We start from the raw sequence: 13,648 nt of genomic DNA on the forward strand, positions 1-13,648 counted from the left end.
AAACCCTCTTGAGCTGTAACGTGGATGCTGTCAGGAGCTCCAGGGAAAGCTTCCCCATGGACACTGCAGTCAAGTGAAGCAGCAAACGTGGGCGGTGGGACCCTGCGAGGGGAACTGTGATTCCCCCCAGGGATGTGCCAGCAGCAACGCTGCTCATCCCTTCTTCCACTTGAAACAGAGCCCAGGTGGGATCCCTCAGTGTGACTGCTGGAGTGAGCTGAGCTGCAGGAGATGTGTTCCAGCTCTCGGGTTTATAGCAGTGATTTGCTGGTTCTTTGATTCCCAAAGGAGCTCTCTTTCCACTCCATTCTCAGCTTTCCTCTCTTCACCTTTTTAACCCGTTTGTACATCCATTTGTTACGTATGTAAGAAATCCTGAACCAACCTGAACACCTTATCTCCTGCCAAGGAAGGAATGTCTTGTGTGGAAATCACAGCTAATGGGTTAAATCCGACCCCCCTGGTTGTGTGCAGGGTGGAGATGCAGCCCCTCGGATCCTTGGTTTTCCATCTGCTGATGGAGATGAGTAGCAGAAATGGCCATGCAGGGAAGGAGCCTCCCTCTGCCTCCCTGCAGGCAGACCCTGGCCCCAGCTTGGTGTGTAGGTGCTGTGCAGAGGTGGGGTAGGGAATAGGCTCAGGTCCCTGACCTGTGTTACTGGGCAGGTAGGGCTGGGTGGCCTGAAAGGTCACTGTGGTCAGAGCATCACAGAAGGTTTTGGGATGAAGGGACCTTAAAGCTCCTCCAGTTCCAACCCCTGCATGGGGCAGGGACCCCTTCCACTGGAGCAGCTTGCTCCAAGCCCCTGTGTCCAACCTGCCCTTGAGCACTGCCAGGGATGGGGCAGCCCCAGCTCCTCTGGGCACTCCCAAGGCATGAAGCATCCAAAGGGTTTCAGTGCCTGTGCTTGGGTGGAATGAATCATGCCCTGAAAGTACCCACTCCCCGTGCTCCGAAGGGAGCCTGGGTGGTAGCTCTGATGTCAACTGGGGCAGGATGAGTCATGCAGGCACTTTCTGCTTGGAGCCAGCTGATCAGATAAGGTGTTCAGCAAGCACCTACAGCAGCAACGTCAGAGTTTTCCATGCGCTGGGCATTAATCCAGCATGTGAAGCGGTAGCACCACCTTAATCATGCTTCTGCATCAAAGCACTGTAACTTGGGGCTCAGGGTGGGGTGGCGGCCGTGGCGCGGGTGCCCGCTCATGCGATGCACGGTCTCTTTGCAGCTCCTTCAGCCTTGTCCCCTTTGTCTCCCGCAGCTCCTGCCTTGCCCAGCACAGTTCGCCAGCGCCTGGTGGACCCCCAGCACGCCCATGGATCGCAGAGGTTGGTAGAGAGTTACGTGCAAGGCCAGAATGAGCCGGGGCAGCCGGCCCAGTACCGGGCGGGCAGAGTCTCCCTCCGCCGAGTGCACAGCCTCTCCTCTGGACAGTCCTTGAGCTCCGAGCTGCCCGGCTCCAGCCCATCACCTGCCGCCGCCACCACCTCCACCTCTTGCTCCTCCTCATCCACCTCCACTGCATCTGCTCCTGCTTGCCATGTCCACCCTCTCTATTACCATCACACCACCTCCTCTTACTTCCTCCAGACGGACTCCATCCCTGACCTGCCCCCTCCTGATGTCACCTCTGGAGTTCGCTGTCGCACTGAGAGCTCTGGGTATACTGCTCTTTCTTTTCTAGCTCCCTCTTGCCTGCTGGGTCCCAGAGCTGCTGCTTGCTCGGGTGCTCTCTCCCCCACGTTCCTTCTGGCCCTTCCTTTTGGGCCTTCATTTCATGATTTACCCCCGTTTGTTTCTCCCGTGCCAGTGGACCCTCTAAGGGGTGCTCCATGGTCCATCCCCTCGTAGCTGGGAGCTCAGTGGGTGCACAGCCCATGAGGAGTGCCTGTTTAACTGTAGCTAAGGCAAAGGGAGCTCCTGGGCACTTGGTACCACTCAATCAGTCGGTCTTTCCCTTGGGGGATGGATGCTCCTGTGAGAACAAAGGTAACAACTAACCAAGCAAACGCTGACCTTATTTGATGCCTTGACTCCCTTGGGGTCTTCACAAGCGAATTGCAAAGGGAACACGATGGGTGGGTGGCTCCCAGGAGATAGGAGGTGGGGCCAAGGAGGGGCTGAAGTTTGTGCTGTGCTCAGGAGGTGGCAGAAAACAGCCAGTTTTGTGTGGCTGTTGGTAGGGGATGAGCCATGGTTGTGTTTGGGCTGAGGAGCTAATGAGGAGGGAGCTGAGCCTCGTATTGCTGGATCACTGGTTTAACTTGGTCCTTTCCAGTAACAGCCAAGCGATTGGAGAGCTGTGTACAGTAGGAACCGGTCACATCCCTAAATCCCTGATCTCTCCTCATTCACCTGCTGGCACTGGAGAGGTGAATGATTGGGTGGGCCGTGGATGGGGGTCTCCTGTCTGGTCTAACTGGGGTGCAGTGAGGTGGCCTCCAGCAGCCATCCCAGGCTCAGGTGTTCTGCACCCCAAGGAGAGGATCCCCTTCCCTGGGCAGCTCTGAGGGCTTTCCTCTGAATGAGGTCCACAGGCAGCAGTGTTGGAGGTGCTCCCCCCCGTGGGGCATGGATGCATCCAGCTCCAGGGCGCTGTGTGAGCCTGAGTGGAGGCAGGAGCATCACTTGAACCCTTGGGTGTGCGGTTTGTGTGGTTGGAGAGCACAGGGTTCAGGGTGGTGTCAGTGCTGAAGCAGACGGTGGAAGGGCTGTGATGGGCCTTCAGGGATCATAGAATCATGGAATGGGTTGGGATGAAGGGACCTTAAAGCTCACCTAAAACCACGGGCAGGGACCCCTTCCACTGGAGCAGCTTGCTCCAAGCCCCTGTGTCCAACCTGGCCTTGAGCACTGCCAGGGATGGGGCAGCCACAGCTTCTCTGGGCACCCTGTGCCAGTGCCCCAGCACCATCCTCCCGGGAGCTGCCTGTGACCGTGGCTCAGTTGTTCCATCTCTGGTCTGTGCTTTCTCTATGGTGAAAATCCCAGTGCTCTCCTTGTCCTCAGTTAGGGAACAGGCTCTGGGAAAGGGCTGGAAGTCCCTCAGGGAGGAGGCTGAGAGGGGCAACGTCCTTCGTGTTCATTTATCCAGGCAGGACAGCATTCCCCATCACCACTTCATTCATGCCAGCACGCTGTACCATTATTCCTTCCATCCACAGGGGCCTCTGCCTGTGGGTGCAGGTGTCTCCTGGTGTCTCTGCTGTGCATGTCTCACCCCTTGGTAATTTGCTGAGCTGCTCTTTGGACCGGAGCATCCCCCAGCCCCGGGCATTGGGATTCTGGCATACTGAGACAGGGGAATTCCTGCCCTTGCCCACAGTGAGCAGTTATAGAGCAAGGGCTGGGTTAATTCAGTGATCTTTGGGTTGGGATCAAGAGGAGGAGTGCAGTTAGAACTGAAGAGAATCGCTGCCTGCTCGAGCGCAGCTGCCCCAGTTTGACCGATAAAGCCGGGAATGCTTCTGGTAGCATCACACATTCCCTGTTTGTCATCGACCTTCCTGCCCGCTGGGGAGGAGGCTCCCCCGGCAGCCTGAGGGCTGGGAACTGCTTCAGGAAGAGCTGGATGAGCATCGTTCCTCTTTGCAGCTGAGGCTGTGACACAACTGCTGACCAGGGTAAAGGCTCAGTCCCCTGAGAGTGGCACAGGGAAGTGTGGGATGACTTTGGGATCCCCTTTGACAAGGCAAATGGTGCTGGGAGGTCATCAGGAGACAATGAACAGCTCATCCCCTTGCTCCCCACGGGCACTCAGTAGCCTCAGTGGAAGGTAGGACTGGTTTCTCTCTCTTCACATAGCAAGGACATCTGGTGGTGCAGGATTGTGAGGTGGGCTGATGCCAACCTCATGGAGTTCAACCATGCCAAGTGCAAGGTCCTACACCTGGGTCGGAGCAATCCCAGGCACAGCTACAGGCTGGGCAGAGAAGAGATTCAGAGCAGCCCAAGGAGAAGGACTTGGGGGTGCTGGTCCATGAGAAAATGAACATGAGCCGGCTTCAGTGTGCGCTTGAGCCCAGAAAGCAACCGTATCCTGGGCTGCATCAGAAGGAGCGTGACCAGCAGGGCGAAGGAGGTGATCCTGCCCCTCTGCTCTGCTCTCGTGAGACCTCACCTGCAGCACTGTGTGCAGTTCTGGGGTCCTCAACATCAGAAGGACATGGAGCTGTTGGAACAAGTCCAGAGGAGGCCACGAGGATGCTCAGGGGCTGGAGCAGCTCCTGTATGGAGCCAGGCTGAGAACATTGGGGCTGTTGAGCCTGGAGAAGAGAAGCTGCATGGAGACCTCAGAGCAGCTTCCAGTATCTGAAGGGGGCCTATAGGGATGCTGGGGAGGGACTCTTCATTAGGGACTTCATTAGGGGTAATGGGTTAAAACTTAAACAGGGGAAGTTTAGATAGGATATAAGGAGGAAATTCTTTCCTGTTAGGGTGCTGAGGGACTGGAATGGGTGCCCAGGGAGGTTGTGAATGCTCCATCCCTGGCAGTGTTCAAGGCCAGGTTGGACAGAGCCTTGGGTGCCATGGTTTAGTGTGAGGTGTCCCAGCCCATGGCAGGGGGTTGGAACTTGATGATCTTAAGGTCCTTTCCAACCCTAACTATCCTATGATGCTGATTGTTGCTTTAGCAGCGGAGTTTTGCAGAGTGAGATCTTTCCCTGTAGGTGTGATGTGCTTCAGCTCCACAATAACAGACGGCTCCAAATCCATCCTCATCCATTCCCCGTTCATTTCAGGGAGCAGGAATGAAGAACTGGCTGCCCAGATGTCTTCTTACTTTGTTGCTTTTGGTTTTTTGTCCCACTGCATCAGCAGCAGATCCCGCTCAGATGCTTCCTCAGAGGCAGCGCCGCGGAGGCACGAGCCCATGGCTCGCTCCCTCTCTTTCCTATAACCGGTCCTGGAGGCCCTTCCATGCATCCCTCGAGCTCCAGGGCCTCCCAAAGAGGCCAGCAGAACACATGGGGAAGCTGAGGCTGAGAGAGGCTCCCAGGGAGGCATTGGCAAGGATGAGAACGGAGCCCCCCATCCCTGGCTCCCGATAGGAGGGGAGCGCTGCCCTGGGCGCCTGCATCGCTTTAGCCCCTCTGGTACCCAGCAGATGCCGGTGTTGGTGGGACCCCACGACAGAAACCACCTCAGCCGAGCTCGGGGTCACTCCTGCCTGTGCGAGCCGTGTGGGGCTCTGCTGGCAGGGAGCTGCTCTCCAGGCCAGGCCGTGGCCATGAGTTGTTTCCTGAACTCCTCACTCTTTGCTTCTCTTTTGCAATTGGCTTCAGAGGATCCGGTGCAAATAAGGTCAGAGCTGTTCCCGTTTCCAGGGCTGCTGTGTGGCTGTTGACGTTCGTGGGTGTCCCTGGGAGGGGGAGAGGGGTTGGAGGCTGCTGCGTGCACAGAGGTTTCTGCTGCCAGAGCCTGCTTCATGGGGATAAAGCTGATGGAGATGGGAGCGCAGGACCAAATCCCCATGCCGGTGGCCCTTTTCCAGCAGGGATGGGAGCTGGCAGCCAGAGCAGAAGGAGAGTGTCAGTAAGCATAGAATCATGGAATGGGAGAGACCTTAAAGCCCATCCATCTCCAACCCCTGCCAGGGACCCCTTCCACTGGAGCAGCTTGCTCCAAGCCCCTGTGTCCAACCTGGCCTTGAGCACTGCCAGGGATGGGGCAGCCACAGCTTCTCTGGGCACCCTGTGCCAGCGCCTCAGCACCCTCACAGGGAAGAGCTTCTGCCTAAGAGCTCAGCTCAGTCTCCCCTCGGGCAGGTTCAAGCCATTCCCCTTGGCCTGGCCCTACAGGCCCTTGTCCCAAGCCCCTCTCCAGGTTCCCTGCAGCCCCTTTAGCAGTGACTCCAGCAGAAAGCATCCTTCCCAGCTGTACAGAGCGGAATCTTGGATTTGCAATGTCAAAGCCCTTTCTAAAGCCTCAGACTGTGGCAGGGTGAGCACAGTGGAATAACAGCCACATGGCAAATCTGATTCTGCCATAGGGGAAGCCTTTGCTGTCCTAGTGCCTATATATGTATTTATATATATATATATACAGATGGGGTATAGCTGTGCAGCTGTGGGTGTTGCTGGTGAGGGCAGGCGATGGTACGTGCAGCAAGGGCTGTGTGAGGCTGGTGGACCAAGGCCAGCTTTCGTGTCAGTCACCCTGGGCTTCCCTGCAGCCCGCTGCTGGGGTGTAGAGGGGAGCCACCAGGGGAAGCCGCTCCCTGGGCTGCAGACCTGAGGCAGGATGTGTATTGATGCTGTCACCCCCTCATCCTCCTGCCCTGCCCTCTCTCCCTCCACCACTGCCGCTCTTCCCTTACCCCATGCTTTGCTCTCTGCTCCTTCCCTTTGCCAAGTGAGCCCGTTCCCATTTGCTCACCCTCTCGCCACGGTGGGTCCAGGAGGCGCAGGTGGAAGCGGGTAGAGCAGCAGCACGAGCATCCTGCCTTCATGCAGGTGAACGCGTTGGCTTTGCTCTCAGACTGCAGGGTCCCCGGCTGTGAGCACTGCAGCAGTGTGCCTGGCACTGGGAACGTGCTGATGTGAGGCTCCTGGGTGCTCCCTGCTCAGTTGGCCTGAGCCTTCCAGAGGGATGGGAGTTCGGTAGCTCCTGCTGCACCACACAGGTGCTTCCTCTGAAGGGGCCTTCCCGTGCCCCATTGAGGCTGGCTCTGTCACAGCATCACAGCATCACAGCATCACAGCATCACAGCATGCTAGAGATGGGAAGGGTCCTCAAAAGCTCATCCAGTCCAATCCCCCTGCAGAGCAGGAACACCCAGATAAGGTTACACAGGAACGGGTTTTGAATGGCTCCAGAGAAGGAGACTCCACAACCTCCCTGGGCAGCCTGGTCCAGTGTTCTGTCACCTCACTGAGAAGGAGTTTAAGTGGCACCTCTTGTGTTCCAGTTTGTACCCATTGCCCCTTGTCCTATCATTGTTTGCCACTGAGAAGAGCCTGGCTCCATCCTCGGGACACTCCCCCGTTATATATTTATATGCACTAAGAAGGTCTCCCCTGTCCTGGGCCACCGTTTCCTCCTGAGCATGTGGCACACGATCCAGGAGCATCGGCCTTGCGAAACTCAGCGGGGTGGAATCCTGGAGCAGTTTGGGTTGGAGGAGACCTTCAAACAAAGGTCATCCGGTCCGACACAAACCCAGCCCTTTTTGGCTGAGCCCCTCCCAGAGTGCCTGGCATCATCCTGGTGATGCTCTTTTCTCCCCTCTTGTCCCAGCGCTGGGCTCAGGAATATCCCCTTCCCCTTGCTCTCCAGCAAAGCCAGTGTGCACCAGGGGGTCGTGTCCCCATGCATTCCCACCTCCCCTGGCACAGAATCCCAGCCAGCTTTGGGATGAAGGGACCTTAAAGCCCCTCCTGTTCCTGGAGTGTTCCAAGGGGCACCTTGCACTAGAGCAGCTTGCTCCAAGCCCATCTCCACCCCTGGGCTCTCAGTGGATCCTGCGCTGGATCCTGTCCACCCCAAGGGTTTTCAGTGCCCCTTTTCTCCACGTGTCCCCATGGAGCAGCTCAGCAGGGACCCGGGTTTATTGGGGTGGTTCAGTTAAAACCCACCCTTGTTCCCATCCCGGGGGTGATGATCTGAGGAGGGTCTTTCCTGCCCCTCACCACACCTTGTGCTGTGCACTTGCATTGGGTGATGCTGTGCTGCTGCTGTCACCTCCTGAGCATCCTCCCTGCCCTGCCTGGGAGCCTCCAATGCACTGAGAGAGCTTCTCTCATCCTGCCTCCTTTGCTGCCTCCGAGCCCTGATGCTACTGGTGGTGGTGATGCGGTAGAAGAGGATCCAGGGGCTCCTCACTGTGCTGGGTGGGCTTGGTGCTGAGGCAGGGCACAGTGAAACATCCCAGGGCTTGGCCGCATGGGGGCTCTGTGCTGGGAACAGCCGGGGCCGAGGAGCCGGTGAGCACCTCCCTTCCGTTCTCCCCCCCTTCTGCTTCTCTCGTTTCTCTCCATTCCCCTTTCCCATTCCATGCTCCTTGCCTTTGGCCAGCGCAGGCTCTGGGTGAAGCACAGGACAGGTCCCCCGTTGCCCCTCAGTGCCAGGGCTGGTGGCCCTGTGGCAGCCCAGCCTTGAGGCCAGCGTTAGGGTAGGTGGCAGCCAGAGCTCTTGGTCCAGCTCCACGTTCAGCAGGGACCATGGGGGTGTCAGGTCCAGCAGCAATGTGGGGATCCCCATTCCTCCCTTCTCCTACCTCCCACTCTCCGCTTCCCAAAGGGCCTGGGAGCTCCTCAGGCCGGGCAATGCCCTTAAGCACCGTTTGCGACCCCAAGTGGCACCAGGCTGGGGGGCACAAACCACTGTGCAGCAGCGGGTCTGCAGGCAGCGGCTCAGGCATGGCAATGGGGAGCAACGGACCTCTAATTCCTGCCGCCGGGATTAGAGGTCTGTGCCTGGCTCGCCCAGGGGTAACGGGGGCAGAGCAGCAGCACCCACATGGGGTGAGCTGAGCAGTGCAGAGGAACCCCCTGAGGAAGGTGCCCCCATCCTGCAGCGGGCAGAGCATCGGGGTCAGGGCTCTGCAGTGCTTGGTGCTGCAGGGCCCGGCTCCACCGGGATCCAGAGTGCTTGCAGGGAATGGGAGGGAGCTGCTGGCTCAGCACAGCCCAGCAGCACCCAACCACCCTGGGTGGGGTTCCCAATGGCTGCAGCCACAGCCGCTCACTTTGGACCCATGAGCTCAGGGCTGGGCGCTTGCTGCTGCCTCATGGATCGGGCTCCATCCCTCTGGTTCTGCTTCCCTGTCCAGTGCTTCCTTCCAGCTTCCCCATGGGATGAGCGCAGGTCGGTGCAGGCAGCGATCAGCCCCCTGTGCTGTGCTGGATGAGTGCCCCCATCCCCAGGGGTGCCAACACAGTCTCCTGGCACTGGGACAACAGCAGAACCATGGATGAGGCAGTGGGAGCAATGGGCTGCCCTGATCCTGCTCCCATGGCTCACTGCAAGCCACCAGCACAGGATGGGGCTGCCTTCAGGAGGGTTCCCTGCACTGCCCATGGCATGGGGCTGCCCCGAGGGGTGTCCCTGCACTGCCCATGGGATGGGGCTGCCCCGAGGGGTGTCCCTGCACTGCCCATGGGATGGGGCTGTCCCTGCCCTGCCCCTGGGATGGGGCTGCCCCGAGGGGTGTCCCTGCACTGCCCATGGGATGGAGCTGCCCCAAAGGGTGTCCCTGCACTGCCCATGGGATGGGGCTGCCCTGAGGGGTGTCCCTGCATTGCCCATGGGATGGGGCTACCCCAAAGGCTGTCCCTGCACTGCCCATGGGATGGGGCTGCCCTGAGGGGTGTCCCTGCCCTGCCCATGGGATGGGGCTACCCCGAGGGGTGTCCCTGCACTGCCCATGGGATGGGGCTGCCCCAAAGGGTGTCCCTGCACTGCCCATGGGATGGGGCTGTCCCTGCACTGCCCATGGGATGGGGCTGTCCCTGCACTGCCCATGGGATGGGGCTGTCCCTGCACTGCCCATGGGATGGGGCTGAGGGGGTCCCTGCCCTGCCCATGGGATGGGGCTGCCCCAAAGGCTGTCCCTGCCCTGCCCATGGGATGGGGCTGCCCCAAAGGCTGTCCCTGCCCTGCCCATGGGATGGGGCTGCCCCAAAGGCTGTCCCTGCACTGCCCATGGGATGGGGCTGCCCCAAAGGCTGTCCCTGCACTGCCCATGGGATGGGGCTGAGGGGGTCCCTGCCCTGCCCATGGGATGGGGCCGCTCCAAAGGCTGTCCCTGCCCTGCCCATGGCTGCTGCATCCGCGTGTGCAGGGGTCGGGTCCGTGTCCCCGGCTCCGTGGCTCTGACGCGCTTTGCCTTCACCTTCTTGTGCCGCAGAGACTTGACTCGCTGCGACTCCGAGTCCTCCATCCCGCACCTGAGCGAGCACCAGCGCATGCCCAGCTCGGCGCCCAAGCTGCTGGCTGCCCGGCCCAACCTGCTGACCCGCTCCATCGAGGAGGCTGCCCCCGGCCACCCGGCCAGCGCCGCGCCCACCCCCAACGGCGGCAGCCGGCCGGGGGATGCGTGCGGCCCGGAGCGCCTGCCCGAGAGCCCGCTGGTGCTGAGGAAGATGCTGCTGGCGAACCACGGCCTGGAGAAGCCGGCCGAGGGCAGCCACCCGGGCCCCGCCAGGCTCAGCCACCCGGAGGGGTCCCGCTCGCACAGCCCCAGCTCCACCGAGCCCGACACGCCCTCCCCCACCTCTGACTGCCGCGCCAAGAGCACCCGCATCCCGCAGCTGGCTGCCAAGAAGAGCGCGGGGGACGAGGACAGCAGCGCCACGGGCGACGAGGCCGAGCTGGGCGCCAGCAGGAAGAAGTTCCCGCTGAAGATCTTCAAGAAGCCCAAGAAGTAGGCGGCGGGCAGGGGGCAGGAGGAGCCCGCGCAGCGGCGGCGCTGGGGCGGAGCGGGCCCGGTCCCCCCCGGTCCCCCCCATCCCGGTCCGTCCCCACCGCGGGAGCCGCCGCCGCACTTTATTTATTTCCTCACCTTGGAGAAGGAAGCGAGGACGGAGCCGCCCCCCCCCCAGCCCCCCCCGCTGCGCCCCTTGGCTTTGCTGTGCATGGCTTTACCCCCGCGGCCCGGCTCCGCATCCCTCCCTTCCATCATTGGGTTCCTTCCGCCGCTCCCATCCCTGCCCGGACCGGGGGGGGGGTCGGGGGGAGCGGCCCCACTCCCCGCTCGGGACCTGCCTGTGGGCATCGCAACGGTTCTCGTGTCCCGGGGCCTTCCCCGCTGCGGCCTGGCCGGGGGGGGGGTCCGCGGGGCTGCGCTCTCGGGAAGCAGGAGCAGTCCAACGCCCTCCGAGGGGGGCTCTGCCCTCGCTGGTACTTGTGCACCCGGGAGCTCGGCCTGCAGCGCGGCCCTGACCCGCATCCTGCATCCCGCATCCTGCATCCCGCATCTCGGGGCGGTCGCGGCACCGCAGGGTCTGTGTGCGGGGGGGGGGGGATGCTGGGGGGGAAGCCGTGGCCCCATCTTCACTTGCAAGGAGAACTTCTGAGGAGCTCCTCTGAACCACGCACGTCTTGGTGGGACCCTGGGGATGGGGAGCACAAGGGGAGGGCTTGCCCTCGGGTGCAGAGCCGGGTCCAGCCACTGCAGCCACACAAATGGGGGGGGTCCCGGGTGCAGGAGCCTCCCTTGTCCCCGTGTCCCGGTTTGGCAGGGCTGGAGACAGGGAACGGGGGTCTCCGGCTGGAGACAGGCTCCATCCAGACCCGGGGTCAGCCTGGGGGGGCCCTGCTGCTGTTGGGCACCGGCACAGCCCGGGGCAGGTCGTGTGGTCCATCCCGAGCTGCTCCCCGGGGCTCAGCAGCTCCCGTGCTCCCTCTGTGGGTCACATCCTGCTGGTCTGAGCCCTTCTCTCAGCACGTCCCCCATCGCAGGTCTGGATGCTGTGGGGAGTACCCAGGTCTGGGCAGTAACTGTGGCCAGATCCAGCTCCATCGCAGGGGTGAGCCTGTCCCTAGGGATGAGCCTTGCTCTGTCCCAGGGCTGAGCCTATCCCCAGGGCTGATCCCATCACTGGGGCCGAATCCTGCTCCATCCCCAGGGATGAGTGCTTCCCCATCCATAGAGCTGATCCCATCCCCAGGGATGAGTCCTGCTCCATCCCAGCGCTGATCCCAGTGCCGGGGCTGCCAGCGGAGCCTCCTGCATTCCTCATGGTTGCTGCCTGGCACCGATGTGACCCCCTGAGCTCTGCACCAGGCCGGGGGTCCCTGTCGCCTCCTATCCCCGCACCTCAACCCGGCACCACCATCGCACACATCCCGAGCTGCGCTGCTTCCTGAGGAGGATGCGGGCGGGATGCGCAGTGACACGGGTCCGTCCCGCGGGGGGGCTCTCGCGTGTCCGTGTCCACAGCTGGAAGGTGACGATCCCACTGTTGCTTTGAGGCGTGAACGATTCCTCTCCATGACTTAAGTGCCTGATTCCCGCGCACGGGAAGGGAGGGACGCCCCGAGGGGGGTGCCCCGGGGCAAGGGGGGGGCCCCGGGCTGGAGCTGCGGGTGGTGGCGGAGACCTGGAGCAGGGGTTGGGGGCCCGGCGCACGGCGACTGCTGCTGCATCTGCCGCTCCCCAGGATGGGTTTAGGTTATTTTATTGGGGGGTCATTTCATAAAACTTTTCAATCCAATAAAGCATGTAGTCTATTTTACGAGCCCACGGCTGCCGCTGCTCCTGCTTCCAGCCCTTCCCTCATGGGCTCCGTTTGGTGCTTGCCCATGGGGGGATCTCCCTGGGGACTGTGCCCCCAGCAGCCACAGGCTGGTGCCGTCCTCTTCATGGGGTCTGAATCACATCCAGCTCCTCAGCACCGAAACTGACCCCGTGCTGCTTGGGTTGGTCATAAATCACCCGCACATAAGAGTCACGGAATAGATGGGGGTGAAGGGAGCTTAGAGCCCATCCAGCCCCAACCCCTGCCACAGGCAGGGACCCCTTCCACTGGAGCAGCTTGCTCCAAGCCCCTGTGTCCAACCTGGCCTTGAGCACTGCCAGGGATGGGGCAGCCACAGCTCCTCTGGGCACCCTGTGCCAGCGCCTCAGACCTGCACCCCGGCCCGGGGACACCTCTGCTGAAGGGGGGATGAGCACGTTGGGTAGAGGGAAGGGGACATTCGTGCCTCAGTTGTTACCGTGTCGCAGGCTGGGGCTGCAGCACAGCTGCCCTGCTCCCAGGGCTGCACAGGGAGCTGCACACTGAGCCCACACCAGGCTTGGGGCTCCCATCCCTTCCACCAGAAACAGCTCCTTGGGCACTGGTCCTGCCCCCCAGAGCGTCTGTACCAGTGCCGCAGCCGATCAAACAGCTCGCAGCCCAGCTGAGCCCTCAGCCCGCAGGGGATGGAGAACGGGGCCTCGGCAGCGTGGGGTTCTCATCCCAGCCCTGTCCCCAGCAAGCCCAGCGCTCCTGTGACTCAGTTTCTCCCACCCGCGGGTCCCTGCAATGGGATCGGAGGCTCCTGCGCCCCGCGGGTCCCTGCAATGGGATCGGAGGCTCCTGCACCCGGCGGCTCTGAGCAGGCACGGTCCTACCGGGACTCCGGCGCGCCCGGTGCCCGGCATTTCCTGCTCGGCAGAGAGGGACGCGGGAGGGACGGGCACGCTCCGCTCCGCTCCCCCTGCAGCAGGTTCAGCTCCGCCCCGGGCAGCCCGGCGTGGGGTGCAGCATCCGCTGCAGGAGTCCCCATCATCCCCCCCGGAGCCAATGCCCCCCGCAGACCGTTCTTCCCGCTTCCTTCTGCAGCCAAGAGATGATTCTCTCAGCACCAAGCCTCTCTTGGATGCGGTTTCGTACTGGGCTCCCCACGCACCCGTGGATGAGCCATGATGCAGGCGCAGCCCTGTGTCCTCTCAAGGTGTGGCGCTGGGGCATCAGGGCTGTGGCACTGCTAAGATCCCAGCGCTGCTGCAGAGCAGTGTGAGGAGGCAGACAGCGATGCCAGGCTTCCACCCAGTGCTGACAGCCAGCAGGCACGAAGGCATGAGGAGGAGGTGGGAAGTGGTGTGAAGGGACACAAAGGGGACTGCTGTCCCCCCAAGCTGAAGAGCATACAGGTGGAAGGGAGGAGCAGCTTGAGGAATGGCTCCATCTCCCTTTCCAGGTTATCATGGAATCACAG

General features: G+C 61.6%; 1 protein-coding gene across 1 annotated transcript in view; it reads left to right on the forward strand.

Annotated features, from left to right (window-relative positions):
• STIM1 (stromal interaction molecule 1) overlaps positions 1-10,404 on the forward strand; it is a 65,535-nt gene extending 55,131 nt beyond the window's left edge. Inside the window, exons 10-11 of the mRNA XM_061351873.1 lie at positions 1,263-1,662; positions 9,852-10,404. Of these exons, the coding sequence (XP_061207857.1) occupies positions 1,263-1,662; positions 9,852-10,371 (920 nt within the window). The 3' untranslated portion in view covers positions 10,372-10,404. The remainder of the gene's footprint in view (positions 1-1,262; positions 1,663-9,851) is intronic.
• The last annotated feature ends 3,244 nt before the right edge of the window (positions 10,405-13,648 follow it).

Source organism: Neopsephotus bourkii, unplaced genomic scaffold (assembly GCF_033783945.1).
Source record: "Neopsephotus bourkii isolate Nb327-2 ecotype Australia unplaced genomic scaffold, CSIRO-AGI_Nbou_v1 NB_614, whole genome shotgun sequence".
Classification (NCBI taxonomy): Eukaryota; Metazoa; Chordata; class Aves; order Psittaciformes; family Psittacidae; genus Neopsephotus; species Neopsephotus bourkii.